General features: G+C 37.6%; 1 protein-coding gene across 1 annotated transcript in view; it reads right to left on the bottom strand.

The window, feature by feature from the left end:
* eys (eyes shut homolog) overlaps positions 1–18,223 on the bottom strand; it is a 160,408-nt gene that overhangs the window by 51,369 nt on the left and 90,816 nt on the right. The window contains exons 28-32 of the mRNA XM_079473466.1: positions 17,866–17,944; positions 13,411–13,610; positions 10,445–10,569; positions 9,638–9,762; positions 7,796–8,021 (exon numbers count right to left, since the gene is read on the bottom strand). Coding sequence (XP_079329592.1) covers positions 7,796–8,021; positions 9,638–9,762; positions 10,445–10,569; positions 13,411–13,610; positions 17,866–17,944 — 755 coding nt within the window. The remainder of the gene's footprint in view (positions 1–7,795; positions 8,022–9,637; positions 9,763–10,444; positions 10,570–13,410; positions 13,611–17,865; positions 17,945–18,223) is intronic.

Here is an 18,223-nt window from a genome sequence, read left to right as displayed (position 1 = left end):
TCTCGCCTCAGGGTGTTTTGCAACGAAAAGCACTCCATAATGTGCCTTTTGGTATTTTTCTGACCGACCCACGCTTGGCTGGAAAATAGCGCACATTTTGTGACTGCCGTCTAGATTGATGGACCTACGACGAAACCTCAACCAACATTTACTAGACTTTAAATCATTTTAATGCAGACGTCTTCTCATCTGCTGTTGAGGGACTGTGGTGCAGTCAAGGAAATATGACTCCGCTAAAGTCCTACACAACGTGAAAGGACAAATACTTTGGAGCAAAACATGCACCTGTGAGAATGAAATAAGACATTTGTAATGATGAAGTGGATGCAGGGCAACTACGGAGAATCTACCTTCTCCCTCCCCAGATGTTTCAGGCAGGTTTAAGAGCTCTGATGTAGGAAAATGAGCCATTCATTAATTTGAGATGCTTGTTTGGATTGATATAAGGCTTTCACGCGGCCGCAAGGCAAACGCGTGGCTCATTATCAGTTAACTCCAGCTAACTCTCTTTTGAAATCTGTAATTCGGCCTCTACCTTCCATGTGGACGCTGTCTTAGGTTTTCTAATATTCAAATGGTTTTAAACTGGTCAGTCGGGACATGTGAGTGTAAACTCATTTTGCGGTTATTATCGATGCAGTGCTATGAAGCACACTATAGGAAATCTCTAGCATAAAACTCTTGCTGGATAAAACAAGTCTGCAGTGTAGTTATTGCTAATGTTTGTGAAATGCTGACTCTGCTGGATATATGCCAGTTATGGTGATGAGCACTATTATGGGATGTATAAATACAGATCACTGTAAAGGGAAGAAGTGTGAAAGTGGTTTCCTTATGGTCATGTCAACATATGCTCACATTGCTGTTTCATCTATGAAAGAGAAACTTTTTCTCATTTACTCACTTTCTTGTCATTTTAAACTTTTGATGAAAGTTGGTAACCAAGAGCACTGGCCCCATTCACTTCTATTGTATGGAGACAAAACCAACGCAAGTGAATGGGGTCCAGTTAACAGCCTTTTTCAAAATATCTTCTATTGTGTTCTGCGGAAGAAAGTCATACAGGTTTGAACTGCCAAGACGGTGAGTAAATGATGACAGAATTTTCATTTTTGGGTGAACTATCACTCTAACACTTCATAACAACTTCCCTTAAAGGGGTCATACGACGCGATTACGTGTTTTTCTGTGTCTTTGGTGTGTTACAAGTTGCCCATGCATGTATAAGACACGTACAATTGCAAAAATGTAAGCATCACAACAAAAGATGCATTCTATCTAAAAGCGAATTCTCACCAAGACCTGCCTTGAAACGCCTCGTGTAACCACACCCCCACAAATCTACGTCATTTCGTGGTATGACTTGACTAAGACCGCCCAAATGTAAACACAAGTAATGTGAGCGTACCTGTCAGTACAATTGCTTCGAAACCTGATGTTCCAAATATGGTAAGAGGCATTACATTTCCGTCACATGCTTGAAGTATTCGACCAATCACGCACTGGTTAACTGGCCAATCGTAGCACACCTCGCTTTTCCGAGCGATGAGCTTTGTAAAAAATCTGTACGTTTGAGAGAGGCGGGGCAAAGTGGAGATACAAACATTCTATGTGGAAACTACAGCGTTTCTGAACCTTTAATCGTGTATGCACATTGAATTACATCTAAAACAATCGATAATATTGGTTTTAGCCTTGTCATATGACTCCTTTAACAAACGTTATTATTGGCACATTATGCATCATCACCATAATGCATGTGTGTAATGGACATTACTGTCAAATTGATCTTTGTTAGCAAAACCTTAAAATTTCAGCATTATATTTTCCATCTTGAGATCTACTATTGTTTACAACCATCAATGCTAAACGATTGTATTTCTCATTCATACCCATATTCAAATGAATTTTGTTTAACATATCGCAAAATGACTATATGTCACTCATACATACACACGAATCGTGTGACACGATAAACCAAAACATAAGCACAAAAAGAGACCAACAGAAAATAAGACATACACCACATAAAGCTCTCAGATTTATAAGCCTCATAACTCATGTTAATGAGATACAGATTGAGCAGATTGAAACCATGATGAATAATTCAATGCTTGTTATGCAAATAAATTAATGATCATTTTCCTTTATTGTCATCTGATTTATGCCCTGTCTGTGTACCGCGTTATTCATCAGTTGTAGTTTACAACTCAGAACAAAGTATATAGACTCAGAACAGTTGGAATGACCCATTAGTATCTATTATTGTTTTAGCACTCGATTCACTGAGGGAATTTTGCAAATGACATTGGGTACATGAGCTGAATTTAGAGCCCATCGTAATTTGCACATCACATGCTGCATCTTACCTTTCCTTTTTCTGAATAACCTTTTTAAGGTATTTAACAAAGATCCAAATCTTTGATAATGACCTTCACCGCACGTGGTTTAAAACAACCACATTTCCCAAGAAAGACAGCAAGGGACCACCCCTGAGCTCCGCTTTTTATTTTGTTTCTCTTCAAAATATGACAGAATTACAAATGAACTCCCAATCGTATCACAGTTTCTTCGCATTACCGAAGTGTTGCATCAACCATTTGTCCAAGTGTTGTGTGCACAAAGATCCGCGAAAACCAGCATGACCCGTCTGCCATTACCAGCTGCCTTTAAAACCAAAAATATACCAGATTTGTAACTGTTCAGTATTTTCTTTTTTCTAAAACAATTCAATACCTAGCAAGTTCGGGTAGTCAAATGAATAGCTGCACATAGGGCAGAAGATGGTTTTATCTAGTGGCCAAAATAGACATATTGATGAGATTTTATTGGACAGCAGTATATATTAATGTACATAGAGTATATAATAATACAAATGAAAACATTTTGTAGAGGCATTCTCAACTTTCTTGAGATTTTTCTTTTTTCTGAGAGCAAAGGTTGACAACATGTAGGGTGGGCATTTTGTCACAAACATTGAAGACTGTGTCTGGACATTATTTCCGGCTCTGATTGTTTCGGTGACCAATGATTTGAATCTTTGAATCTGAAAATTGTCAAAGTAATTTGTAGAAAACCTCACCCGTAAGAAAGAAAATTGGAAAAATCAAGCAGGTGCGAAGAAAGAACATCATAAGTCTAAACCTGATGGGTACAAGGGCTAAACAAAAAGATGATTTAATTAAACAAAATTTTCACTGGCACCTCTGCAAAAAATATAAAAATGATTCTTGCTTAAAATATATTTAAATAGCCTATTGTAAATAAATAATTTTAAATGTCTCGGTTTAAAGTTTTAGAACACTTGAGTGAAAGGTTTCTCATTGTCTTAAAAAGACTTTGATCTGAAGGTATATGCTTACATATCTGAAATTAGATTTGTAGACAAAAATCAAGCTAAAAGTCAGTTCTGGAAGGTCACGTGAGTCTAGCTGGCATCAGCCGATCACTTCAGGTGCTGCCAATCACATTAACCAATAGTCATACAACATATAATGGACTGCGTCCTATTTAAGTTGCCTTTCTTTTCTCCTTATCAGCTGCTTAACCGTGCTGCACTCAAAACCCACCTCCATCCCCATCTCCTTCATATCTGCCTATATCTGACAACAGTGGTCCTGACTGACAACTGATCACAAGTACACCACATGTACAGTATAGCAATTGCAATTTCACATTACGTTATGCTAAATACATTCACAGGCAAACCTCTTCAAAAACAGATCATCTGTCTCTTACTTATGTGCAATGTAAGCATATAACATGATGCGTTTATGTAGTTTTATCTGTTTCTGTGAAGGTTCACATTGACAGTGTGATGTGATCGCCACCTTTTCTAACATGAGCAGTCGAGCACTATGCAAAAGCATATCGAGAAAACAGCCAAAGCTCTTTACTTAAAAGCTGCACCTGTTAAGAAAACAAAGCATGTTTTGTGCAATTACTACCTGTCAGTTGAGTTTGTGACAAAACATTTTGCAGTATTTACATGTTGTTAATTGCTGCATAATATAATTCACGAAAATAGAAGTTTAATTTGTTTCATAAGGTACAATGTGATTTTATGATGACTACATTTTTGCATTTTGAGGTGAATAAAATAAAATGTTTTCCTATATATTTCATCATCGAGGATTTCTTTAAAAAAGTCGTAAAATCTTGTCTCGTGAGCCAAGTCTCGTGTGTCGTCTTGCGGGATAAGTGTCTTTTCACACCTCTACTAATAATACATGAATATAATATATCACATGACACACGAAATTAACATTGTGTACTAATTTGCTAAATTAAAGTCAATGCGGGTTATGCGCAACGTACTTCCGCATTCTGCGAAACAGGTGTCATCACATCCGGTTCAGGTCCGCTGTACGGCTGTACCGCGCTATATCCGCGCTACGTTGGATATGGCGCTGTTTTACTCAAGATGCCTTCAGGAATTACCCAAAATGAGCATATTCTGGTACTTTACTGGCTTTAACATTTTCTTCTTGTCACTAACATTCAGATGTTAAAATCAAATAAAACGCCAACAGTAAGAAATGGCTAGCTAGGTTAGCTAGGCCACGTCGCCGTCAGTACATACCGTTGGGTTGCTGCCGGCTTTTCAGACAAGCGGAAGCAAACCGGAAGTCAGGAGACCTGTTTTCCGGTTTGGTCATCTGACGCTCGGCATGAAGCGTATAGGAAAAAGTGTGACCCCTACAGGTCCTCATGCTAAGATGTAAAGACCTAAGTGTGCTTGTACTTTTTCCACATGACTGTACATCATTTTTGACAATAAAGTTTAAATTATAAATAATTATTGTAATAATAATAATAATAATAATAATACTGTGTACGTGTGCATATTTACAAAAGAGAATATCTGGTAGCACTTTATTTTACAGTCATGTTTCCCATGTACATACTGTGTACTTATTACAGTAAGTTACTCTGAACCTAACCCTAATCCTAAACTTATACCATGTAGTTACTCTATACTACCCAGTTCTTTCTTATGTAAGTTCACTGTAAGTACACTTAAGGTACACGTAGAAAGTGCAACCGAATATTTGTTGAAAGGTTGGAACAAACATCATTCAGTATCAGGAGGAACAATGGAAGACCATCATGTTCTGCAGCTTGGGGATAAAACCAGTTTCTCTCAAGCCACCTTTATGGTGGAAAGCATGATGCTGGAGGAAGTCTTTTACAAGCATTTGATACGTGTTATTTATCGTGTCGTTATATTGCTCCCTGAACTCTCTGCAAGTCGCTTTAGATAAAAGCGTCTGCTAAATGACTAAATGCAAATGGTTATTTAGATTTTGGAGAATGCAAAGCCTGGTGGTGCTCCTGTTTGGTAGTTTTTGCTTAGGTAGTTTATAATTTTATAAGCTAGACAAGCCTCTGTTCTGTTTATTTATTTATTTGATTCTTGTAAATTGATACTTAATTGCTATAGTGACTTCATGATAAAAGGACGTTCATTAATAAAACAACTGCAACTAAAACGTATTGTATTGGAAATGAAGAATTATAAAGGTATTTCTATGTTGTGCATCATTTGTTTACACTGCAATAAAATAATAATAAATAGGATAGCCAAAAAGAATAAAGAACAAATATAGTAATAAGAATAAAATATTAAATAACATGTTGGCAAAAATAACACAACAAATTAGTTATTTCATAACCCAGCGGTTGGGTTAAATTTGTATATATTTAGGTTTGGAGGCAAAAAACCAAGATCAACAAATATTAGTTTTAAGGGACCAAGCAGCATTTTCCCAAAAGGACCCGTGGCAGATCTGTCAGCCATCCTGAAATTCCATCTTCACAAAGGCCCTGGGCCAGCATGCCATCCTTATTGTTCAACCCTTGCTAATACAAATATGCAATCATATAATTTCGAATTTGGCTTTCTCAATTCAGGTTCACTTCACCGGTCAGTGAAAACAGCCCCGGTCAGCTGTCCATCAGTAAAATCAATGTGTTCCAAAGACTTCACAGTCCAATATTTGATGATTGATGTATCCTGAACATGTTTTGAGCCACAGCAACATCCTCGAGTTTTATCTTCCATGAAAAATGGCCTCAATTCCACCCCGTCTGGACAATCGCAGAGTAATTACTCAGATACCATACCTCTCGGAGGTTTTAAAAGCTGTTTATAGCATTAGCCTTCCACATTGTAAATTCATTGATTTGGGCAAAGTGCACGTTTGGAAAATTAACCGTGCTGCTCCTGGAGGATACTTGCTTATGGGACATTTTGCCGTCTCAACAGTGGCAGAAAGAATTTGTGGATACAATAAATTCAGAGCAAACAATCATCTAGTCAGTGATACGCAGTCGGCACCCTCTAGAGATCTGTTTACTTCATTTTTCATACGGCAGAGAGGTTTAATTCCGTTGTTTTGTGCCCCGTGGGGCGCCATCTAGCTCAAATGTCAAAATCATTCCCACAGCATATGCCAGAAACAAATTCATATCGGCCCTTTAATAGTCAAAGTCCATTGACTATCTTGGTTTGCTCTGTATAGCCTCAATCTTAGATACCGTTGCAACAATACGTCTTATAACGATCAACTATAGAAAGGCATCTGCAACCGAGGTAACCCTGTTCTTTGCACTCTTTAACACTGTGAAATGCAGTATTTATACAAAAATGTTTGGAAAATGGCCACAGGCCAGCAGTTCATTTGAAATCAATTCACACCAAAGTGAAAAGTCATGCTTCGGGAAAGAAAGCGTATTAATACGTCTAAAATAACTTGCGTAGACTTTGATTTGCTAAATCACCCATTGATTTGAAAAATGTACCCTCCAGAATCCATTTTATTATTCTATTGTCAGGCAACGTTGGTAGGGTTCAATTTCCTAAGCGATGTGTAAATTTAGCTCTCAAGTTCCACGTTGACATTTCCGCTCCCTACAATGTATTCATTGTTACCAATGGGCGCTTGGTGTCATACTCAATAAACATCACAAATCGCAGAGCAGTTGAAGTTCCTAATAAGCCTAATTTTTCTGTGAAAACTACATTTATTCATTTGGCAGACGCTTTTTATCCAAAGCGACTTACGAACTAAATGAGTTTGTTCAAACTATTGCAGAGGACATTAGTGAAACAAATGTGGAAAAAGCTCTTATTATCAGACATACCACAGATGGTGAATGTTTATCTTTCCAACCTTTAGGGGTTCCCGGCTCATTTTGGAACAGAGCGAAGTGAAAAGTAGGTTATTTTGGGGATATTAACAAAACAAACACATTTCAAGGATGTAGCATCTTCGAGATGTGTGGTGAAGTATCTGAAGTCATTTATCGTCGTGGTGTCGTAACATTTGTTTTTCTAAAGTGTGTTTGCTAGAATACAATGCTAAACTATATATTTGACTGAAAGATTGATAAGTGCTCCACAAATTATATTTATCATAGGCGTCGTAAGAGGTGTCAATAGTTTTCCAAATACGAGCAGATAATGAAGTCGATCAATCAAAACAAAGAACGCAAGGTCATTGATTTAAATCTCTGTTTCATGATGTCTTTCATTTACCCAATAAATTTGCCAATAACAATAAAAGCCAGTACGGATTGATTTGATTTTGATTTGATTCAATTTATTGTCATTACACACATACAAGTACAGTGCAACGAAATGTATTGAGTCAGCCTCGTGACGTTAAAGAATAATAATATCCTTGCTTGATTCATGAAGATGCAGAGAATAACTATCTCGTTTCTGACTTCAATAACTTTTTGCCTGGAAAAAATATACAAAAGCACATCGATCTGAGGGTTTTATACTAACCTGTCGGCTGCTCTGCACTTTGCAGGTCCTCCAAAGAAGCAAAACTGGGGCGTAACTCTTGGCTGTGGTTGATGGGTATACATGGCACAACAGCGATGGGAGGGGCAGGGGGCGTGTCAGCATCCACAGACACACAACTGACATTGTTGATGCCATCCACACAAGAAAACCCACTAGGGCAGGATTGTATTATGCAGTCATTGTAATTATATTCACAGTTCTTGCCCTGAAATAAAAAAATATACCAAAGTTCCTTTTAGTTTAATAAAATAATATAGTCAATCATGTCATGTTTTATGTTTGTTATTTGTTTAGCGTATTTTATCATACACACCTGATCACACCATACCTGATATTTCATATATTCAATATCATAAATCATATATATATATAATCATATATGCCATAACATCATGTCACGCAGTGCAAGACCTGAACAAAAGTTATTGGCTCCTGATTGGCTGTAAGATAAAACTGTGTGATTGGTTCTTTAAACTATAAGTTTGGTTTTCCACCCCCCACAGTTCATCCCATTCATTTTACTATAAATGATCCGTTTCATCACCTTGTAATGTCTCTGAATAAACTAATTTCTGAGTGAAAAGAAGAAAAAATGACTTCTCAGAGGACATAAATCTTTTCTCTCTGTTTTTTTAAATACCTGCCGGGTTAAAAGACTGTTTGATGCCACATGCAACAATACTGTCATTACAAAAATAAGTGGCGGGGAGGTTTGAGAGAGTTTGCCACATTACAGTGAAGGAGTCGAAAGTTTGATGCAATGTGCTGTAATAGATTCGCTGTACACAACTACGCTCAGGGCATTAGGATTCAAGCCTGGTGCAAAACTCAAATCCTGCTAAATAAGGGTGTAAATTAGCTTAAGCCCGGCAGGAGGAGCAATTATTAACAAAGCCTTCAGCTGAAACGGCATCAATGTACACTGGTAGCAACTGCTTAACACTACACGGGTAGAAAGGCATTGCCTGAATCTGGTCTATATGCAAACAATTCCACAGCCAATTGAGCCAAGATGATGGGGAGCGCTCACAAATGGGCAGGACCTTGCTACAAAGAGCCAATGACTGAAATAGTGATGCACCAGAATGGCAGTATTTTAAATCGAATACAGATGAAGTTAAGGGTATAGTAAACTTAGCTCTCCTAAAGATGTGTGCTTGAGGACAATGCAGTGTTGGAAAACATGAACACAAAAAGTGTTTTCTACAAAAAATAAATAGATAAAAAGGTAGACTGTCTCCCTTGGCTCTCTCTAGCTGTTCACAGAGCCTACGGCTGTCACAATGTCTGGTGTGATTTCTCAAGACACCTATTTCAATGATTTTGTCAGTCAAGGGGGAATAAACTAGCTACTGTAACAGAACCTTCATCCACAATGTCTTTTGACAATCACATTTTATTTGCCCCCCCAAAAAATAAATGTTAAGACTTTTGTCTTCATAAAGTAATTTATTTGATTCTTCTTGCTTTGTTCTGCTGCTTAGGTTTTAGTATTTCTGTTTGGTAGTACATTACAGACACACATTATTGTATACATAGATAACATTATAGAAAAAGAAGATAAATAGAGTCGATATTTTTTATAAGAGACATCTGCGCTCCTCCACTGGTGCCGTGGTTACGGAGAAACCGCAAGGCTTTCCATTGCTTAAGATGTCAAGGATATTTAAAGGCCATTGCAATATCGTAACAGCAACAAGCGTATGGCAAATACTTGACAGGAGAATGACAAACAGGATTGTATCCCTCTCAGATCACCTCGGGGAAGATGAAGAGCTCAGGGAGTAGGGAGGGTGACTGGGGGTACTTAGCAAGACTCACCACAAATCCGGGTCGACAGAAGCAGGTGTAGCCGTGGCTGGGCTCATTCTGGATGCACAATCCATGGTTGCATGGCTGCAGCAAGCACTCATTAATGTCATCTTCACAGTGAAGGCCTGTCCAACCTGCCAGGAACAAAAACCCTGAGTGCCACATGAGTCAACCCCCGTACCCTCCGCTCTCCCTCATTCCATCATCTACTTTCTTCCTGCTTTCCCTGTTCTAAAATGCAAAATCACACGCATACGTACAGGTGGAAGGAAAGCTGAATATATTTTAATATCCGATGAGGTTTGCGTCCGTTTCGCTCTCCTCAAAGAGCAAATTACTCCCAAGAGGAACGTAAAAGGTTTCGGATGGCGGAATTAAGACACACGAAGTGGAGAACTTTCATTAACCTGTACTGCTCATGTCCTTCAGACGTAAGATAAGGAGAACCTGACTAGCAGTGCAATGCCCATTTGGATTTGTAAAGACTCAATGAAATATGCTAAAATATGGTTAAATAAACAGAGCAAGGTTGCCAGTGTTTTGACTTTTCAGAGAAATCTATAAATCGCTTTTGTTGTATATTTATTTTAAGTGAAAAATTGCACATATAATCAACATTTTTTTTCTTCAATTTTCCCAAGACATAATAAGATCATATACAGGTTTTCTATGACCTCAGAAGCATAAAATTGGATGCTGTACAAACTTATGCAAAATTCGAACCAAAATAAGCCTATACAACATCATGAAAGGTAACTAGTAGGATTTTGAATGGAAAATAAAAATCTATTTTTATCTATAATATAAAAGCCTCACCTGGTTGACAGTGACATTGGTAGGCATTGATGAGATCTTGGCAGATGGCCCCGTGAAAGCAGGGTTCTGAACAGCACTCATTCATCTCCATCTCACAGAAATCTCCAACAAAACCTGGCAAGCACCTAAAAAGCAGCATTCCTCTTTATAACATCGCCCATGGAATCAGATTTTAAAAAGATTTCCCTAGAAAGGTTTAAAAGAATGGCACGACTTTTCAGCTACGGCCTTGAGCCCATGGAAAAGCTAATTTTCCCAAGGAAAAATATAATTAATGATGGACATGTGATCAGACAGGCTTGTGAAAACTTGGGCGCCACGCAGATGGCGAGAAATGTCTCATTAACAAAGCGTTTGTTGGAATAAAGGAAATTGCAAAATATTTCTTTGGAGTTTTTAAGAAAAAGATTCAATTATCTGACTGCACCTCACGAACAGAAAAAACAGGCTGAGCCGACATATGGTGACGGCACTGTGAATGATTCAGTGTTTTGTAGCCATGGTGATAACTTCACCAACACTTGTGATGCTGAACAGTTGCAGTTGTGTATGCTCACGCTCTGTGAGAAGACTAAACCCTTAAAAAATAAGCAAAAATATAAATGCAGATATTCAATACTTCCTCAAATATTACTTCATGTGGATGAATCAAAGGTATATATTAAAAACAAAGAAGCAAATTTTGGCCACATCCAAGCAAATAAGGCTATGAATGCAAATAAGGCTGTCAATATTTATCATATTTCTGTTCGCTAAACAAAAACAAACACGAGAGACGATAAGTGTGTCTAACATTAAGAGAGCTTCTCAAAGTGAATGTCGGGATTTACGTATCAGAAATATGGCGAATAAACACCAAATACAGTAACACACAAACATGAAACAAACTGAGTCCTGAAGGGACCACAGGCTTACTGTCAGGGGCGTCACTAGGGCCTTTTTAGGGGGGCTTCTGCCCAGCCCCCCTAAAAATTATTTGATTAATTAATTTGTGATCGCTTTAAAAACAAATTTGTAACGGCGGCGCGTTGCGTCAAGTTTCGGCTCCTCCCCTGATCTGAGTCTGCATGGATTCAGTGCGTTTTTCAATCCGCAGGGGCACCGAGCAGAGCGAACATCAGAGAGTACAAGGTGTGTGTGTGTGTGTGTGTGTGCGTCCGTGCGTGCGTGCGTGCGTGTGTGCATTTATTGATAGATTGCTATGATATGACATCTGCATCGGTGCAGTTCTTGTAATTGCAGTTTACATAATGTTACTGGACCAATACACGGTTCGGTTTCTCATCCAATACCAGTGGCAACAAATCCAACAAATGGCACAGAGAGAGAAACATCATGTGGAGTTATTTTGTTTTGTAATATTAAATATTTTTTTGTAAAGGGATTTGTGTTTTATTTTAGGTAATTGATTTATAGAAGTGGAAAATTGATAATTCATGTTGTTATTTTTAATAAATAGAAATAAATATAGAACAGATTAAACATATTTCCAATAGACAATTACATTAATACATGTTTTGTCTATATTCTTATACATACACTTCTCGAATACAATGAAATAGTGGATAGCAGTAAGGTTAGTAGTATACAAACCTACCCTAATAGTCAAATAATATTTTTTTAATCATACCCTTATTGGGGGCTGAGCCCCCCTAAAATGAAAATTTCCTAGAATCGCCCCTGCTTACTGTTATAAATAAAGCGTCTTCACCGGTCATTTCAAATTCACCGTAAAGGTCCAGCGTATGAAATTTAGCGGCATCTAGTGGTGAGGTTGCAAACTGCGGTTCACTTCTCGCTTTGGAAGCACTACGGTGGCTGACACAGAACTATTTAGCTTTTTTTGCTGAAGAAGATAATGCATTTACGGAGCGCTCTGTAGAGAAGTTTGTCCATTTGGGGCAACTGTAGAAACAACATGGTGAATTTCATGCAAGGGGACCCTTGGTGTGTGTATATAGAAAAAGCTCATTCTAATTGTAACGCTTCATAGTGTAAGGTCTTTATACATCGTTTACACACCTCTGAAGACATAGTTGTGTATGTCATATTGCATTTTTGTCAATAGATCCTCCAAAAAAATTACACACTGGACCTTTATGTTTCTATGGTTTATACAAAAAACCTTCTTAAGAACAACTCCGTTTGGAGATCAAAATGATACATTTTACATTAAAGGATCTTCAGATCAACCTAACTGTTTCTAAAGCACCAAGACAATTCACGCCTAAACACACGGCCTGTTTGATTTTTTGTCTTTCAGAGGAAGCTGTTAGCATTTTTATATCAATACTTAATGTGCTCTGAAACTTCAAATATCACGCGAAACAGAGTCTGGTATAAAATTGACTGAGCTCCAATTTTTTTGTCTTTTAAATATGTGCTTTTGTTCGTTAACAAATGAGACTGGCTTTAATACAATCGGCCAGCAAGTCATCAGTCTGCGAGAGATTTCAAATGGGAGTAAACACAAAGTGGGATGGAGGCGTTTGTTTTCCATTTCGGAAAATCAATCCAATGAGCCCTCATTTGAACAGACAATGCTTTCTCATTCCAAAGCTGTCCGGCCGTGCATTTGTCCACCTGACATGATGAGAACTGCAGATAGCATTATCGCCCGGCTTAACCGAAAGCCTGGACAGTCAAGGCGATCCTTCGCAGAAGAAAGTTGTATTAGCAGAAACACATAATGAGATATGTTATATGGGTCCATTTCTGCACACCGAGTACGCCACAATGCAATTTCAGTACTACAGCTGAAAAATTATGTTGGACCAGCTGCCGTATAATCATCCTCTCTGGCAACCTTACAGACCTTTTGGAGAGAACTGCCAGAGGAACCAAAATATATCTGGATGAATACTGTCCACAGGGACCAAATCAGTGGCATGATATCGTTAACATAATAATGAAAGAGACCAGACATTCCATCTAGATTTACATAATATGTGAAGTCTTGTTTTCACCTGCAAGTGAAGTTGGCTCCTGGGCCATCCACGCATGTTCCTCCATTGAAACAGAGGGAAAAATTGAGGGACTTCTGCTGACAGACGTTCTGGTCGATGTCACAGTTCCTCCCAGTGAAACCATCTGGGCAGATACAGGCGTATTTGTCCAGAAGGTCCACACAAGATCCACCGTTAAGACACGGATGAGTCTCGCACTCCTAAAACAAAACAAAATAGATTAAAAAACCTAGATGCTAAATTCCTTCATGAATTCCCATGCATTTTGTTCGAAACCTGTACGATGTTTTTCATTGTTACACAAAAGATGATTTTTTTTAGGAATGTCTTAGTGGTTCTTTGTGCATATTATGAAAGACAATGGGTGCCAATGTAGTTTGGTCACCAACATTCTTCAAAATATCTTCCTTTGTGTGCTGAAGAAAAAAGAAAGTCATACTGGTTTGGAATGACGTGACATTTAAATAAATGATAAAATAATTTTTGAACGGTGCCTTTAAGAGACTAATAGATGAAACAGAATTTCATTTTCTCACATGAATCTCTCTTTCTATATTTTTACAAAGTTGTGGCTGACATGAAAGGTTAAAAATATTGATTCCAAACGTAATGGATGATTTTTAAGATCAATGTTCACTTGAATCCAAAGCACCCTAATGCTTTCTTTACATGTACTAAAAGTACAAAGTGAATCTGAAATTTGCCGTAAGCCAAATGTTTACCATAAATTACGCTGGAAGCCCGAGTTCATTCTTTAATCAGTGCAATTTATTGGGGCCCTCATACAGTTTATACAGCACATGTCCATAGTTAATAACATCCCATGAGTGATTTAAAGAGGATCGGATAAAAAGGATATATAGGACTTCATACGTGGTGGTGATACTGTAAGTAAGAATCCAAAATGAACTGTTTCTATAGAGCCATTACAGCAAAACACAGACGCTAATGATTTATTCTAAACAAGCCTCTTAAGTCCACCGAACCAGCCAAGTGTTTCATCCCAGGGGCACATTTAAGCCTGTGCTAGGTATTAAATAAATTAGGAATAGAAGCATTTTATAATCACCCTTTTGTACACGTGTTAAGATGATTCTGTGGCGGCTATTTAGAAGAGACAGTCACCAAGGTACAAAATGTGCTGGATTATACAGTAGGTCTGTTGGAGCATTTTATGGTTTAAACAAACCATAATTACACACATTATGTGTGGGATGCTTTTACATTTTCACATAAAACATATACTCTTCAAAGCAAATGATGCTGCCATTATGAGTTTGTGCCAGAACAGGATTATGACAAAAATACATAATGTGATAACATGATTACTGTGCTATGGGATGGATATTTGCTGTTGTTGAATTGCACTCTTTCACCTTTTAGTTCTCAATCTCTCCTCAAGAGATTATGACACTCTATTTCCCTGTAAATCATGTTCGAAAACCATAACCCTGACCTTTTCCATTTCCTTAATCTTTTCTGATTGAAAGTTTAGAATCTAAAAGTGGGACAGATATTGTATTGCAGTCTCCCGTAACTTTCCTTTTGATTCTCATGTGTCACTTATGACACATTCTTCTTTGCAAATTGAGCAAAATGTGATAACAAATGGCAATGAAGCTTTTCAATATAAAAGGAGTTTGAACATTTATGAATGTTAAAAGACACCATAGCACAATGCTTTTATTGTTCCATTTTTCATTTCCTCAACAAGAAAATCAAACAAAATTTTGCACCGGCATTGAAAAGCAAGTGCAGAAATCGAAAAAGTTAACCCCAACTGGATGTCATTTATTCAACCTATGGTTGAAAACCTGTATATGATTCCAACTTCTGAGGATCACAAAATAAGATATTTTGAAGAACGTTGGTAACCAGACAATGGCGCCACCCATTGACTCCCAAAATGAAGTTTGGTGCCGCCACCATTCTTCAAAATATCTCATTTTATGTTCTACAAAAGAAAGTCATACAGGTTTGGAATGACGCGAGGTTGAGAAAATGATGACATAATTTTCATTTAAGGGTGAATTATCCCATTAAACACTCTGCTCAAGAGTCATGCTACTTAAACTGAACCAGCAACATTTCATTTGATCCTGACAGATCAATTTAGTTACTGTACCAGCTCTATCCTTATAACCACTACAGTTCACCCCTCCACCTGAAAACGCAAAATTTGCAGGGTTCTCCATGGCTGGACAACAATGCCTGAACCTCGCCCTGAGCAAACCTCCTTTGTGGTCATGGTGTCTCCTCAGCTGGTGATGCGACACGCTATGATCTTTACTGGCTGTGAATGTTGCGCCCTACAGCAGTGTTGACTCACCTCCAGAAACTGATGCGTGACATTTGAACGTACTGCAGAAAGCTAAATACATTTGGTGATGAATCCACTGTGAATGAACTGATTACCAACAATAATGGATGTCCGAGAGGTAAAAAGATCCAAACATTCTCATTGATGACTATACACAATATTTTTATAGCAAAACAAATACAGGTTATTCACTGAGAAAATGACTATAGAAATGCTTACGTCAATACAATAATGCACCTGCATTTCAAGTGTCTAATAATTTTCCAACTTTGTAACATTTTAGCATTAAGGTTCGATTTATCAACATCAGATGTTGTATGCCGTCACGTATCAGGAAAAACGCATCACTAAAGAAAGGACACCTTTAAGTGGTGGTCTTGTAAACATCTAACATATATTTTGCAATGCTCTCATTTCCATTCCACCAACAACAAAGGAAATTACAACAAACCATCCTGATTTGGCTTCGCTACAACACAAACACCTCCTGTTGCGACTATGACTGCCCAATCCCCTCAGCTCATACGGTCCACTGTGGTGAAACACATTTCATAATTATCTTCACACTTACCGTGTTGCCACCAATCAACTATTGAAAACATAATGCAAATCAACCCAAAAACTCATAAATAAAACAAGTCAACAGCTGCTGGCACAAGCAGCCACTTTTGGTACATAGGGCAACACAAAGTTGAATATCCTGTCAATAGTAGTTGCTGAACCACTACCACAGACAAGCGTGCGTCAAAGCTCTATACACACTATACTACATCCTAATGTGCTTCTGTATTCTGTCCATACAGTCATATGTGACAGTCTCCTGTTTTCAGAATGAAATATGGCAGCTTTAGCTACTGTCGATGTTAAACCTTAAAACATCAAAGAGGCCTTTTCTGTTAAAATTGCGTTAATATCAAAAATGTTCATTATCTAATTAGTCATGTCTGCATCTCTACATCTGTCACCCAAAAATATTTTATGTGACATTATATTAAAGAGATGCGCCCAAAAATAAAAATCTGTCATCATTTATTCACATACTTGTTGTCAAAACCTGTACATGACTCATTCTTCTGTGGAACACAAAATAAAATATTGTAAGATTTTGTCTTAGGGTTGTTGTGTCCATAAGGCCAATTGGGGACAATGTTGTTTGGTTACAAATTTCTTTTTAAATATCTACTTCTGTGTTTAGAAGAAATTCAAAAAGGTTTGGAATGACTTGAGGGTGAGTTAAAGATGAATTTTAATACTTAAAATTGAGCTAAACTGTGCGTTTTAAAACTCACATACTTGTTTAATAGTAATGGATATGACAGGCCAATTAAAATCCTTCAGACAATTTTGTTTACATTTGGTATCTATAGAATACCATGAAATTATACCAAAATCCAATGTGCAGCATCCGCCTGGATGATGCGATGGCAGCCATATTGCGCCAGAACGCCCACCACACACCAGCTTATTGGTGAAGAGGAGACAGAGTTACCAAGCAATTTCCAAAATCAAATGTTGTCACTGTTAACATTAGTTAATGCACAGTGAACTAACATGAATAACTGTATTAAGGGGAACTAACATTAAGAATGATTCATAAATGCTGAAAAACGAAATTGTTTATTGTTAGCTAATGCATTTTCTAATGTTAACTAATAGCACTAAGTGTTACCTAACACTCTAAAGCAACACATTCTGTCCTTAACTGAACACATCTTTGTCTAGTTAAAGTGATCCCACAAATGAACATTCTGTCATCATTTACTCACCATAAAGTCATTCCAATCCTATATATTGTAAATGTATTTGAAGATATTTGGAAGAACGTCAGTAACCAAGTACTTCCATAATAGGGGAAATAAATACTATGGGAGTCAATGGGGGATGAGATCTGTTTGGTTACTGACATTCTTCCAAATATCCTTCTTTGTGCTCAGCAGAACAAAGAGGTGTATAAAGGTTTGGAGTAAATGATGAAAACATTTTCATTTTGGTTAAACTATCACATAATGTGACAGATATATACACATAATGTGCAAAATTCCATGACACAAAAATGTTTCATTGCCCACATCCTTTATGACAGTGAACCTACAGGATGCATTGCAACTTTTTCTGTTAAAAGAGAACACGCTCACGTTAATGTTGATCTCGCATCTGCCTCCGGTCCATCCAACCTCACATTGACAGCTGTACGCATCAGCTTCATCCACACAACTGCAATGAAAGAACACATCATTTATATGCCCTGACACCTCCAACCTCTGCATTTATTATTTATGATTTATGAAAGATGATTTTACACATCAATGAAGGTACAGCAGAACCATAACCAAACACATTTACCTGTGCAGTGATTTTTGACAGACACTTTATATACACACACAAAAGAAGCAATGAAAAGAAGCAATGAGTTTGTATTATGAAATCTGTTGCTAGTTCATTCATGTGTGCAACGTATACTAGGCTTAAATTCTAGGCTATATAGCTCGTTTC

Source organism: Barbatula barbatula (assembly GCF_947034865.1).
Source record: "Barbatula barbatula genome assembly, chromosome: 14".
Taxonomy (NCBI): domain Eukaryota; kingdom Metazoa; phylum Chordata; class Actinopteri; order Cypriniformes; family Nemacheilidae; genus Barbatula; species Barbatula barbatula.
The sequence above is the reverse complement of the archived record's forward strand: the minus strand, read 5'-3'. Positions and strand labels throughout refer to the sequence as shown.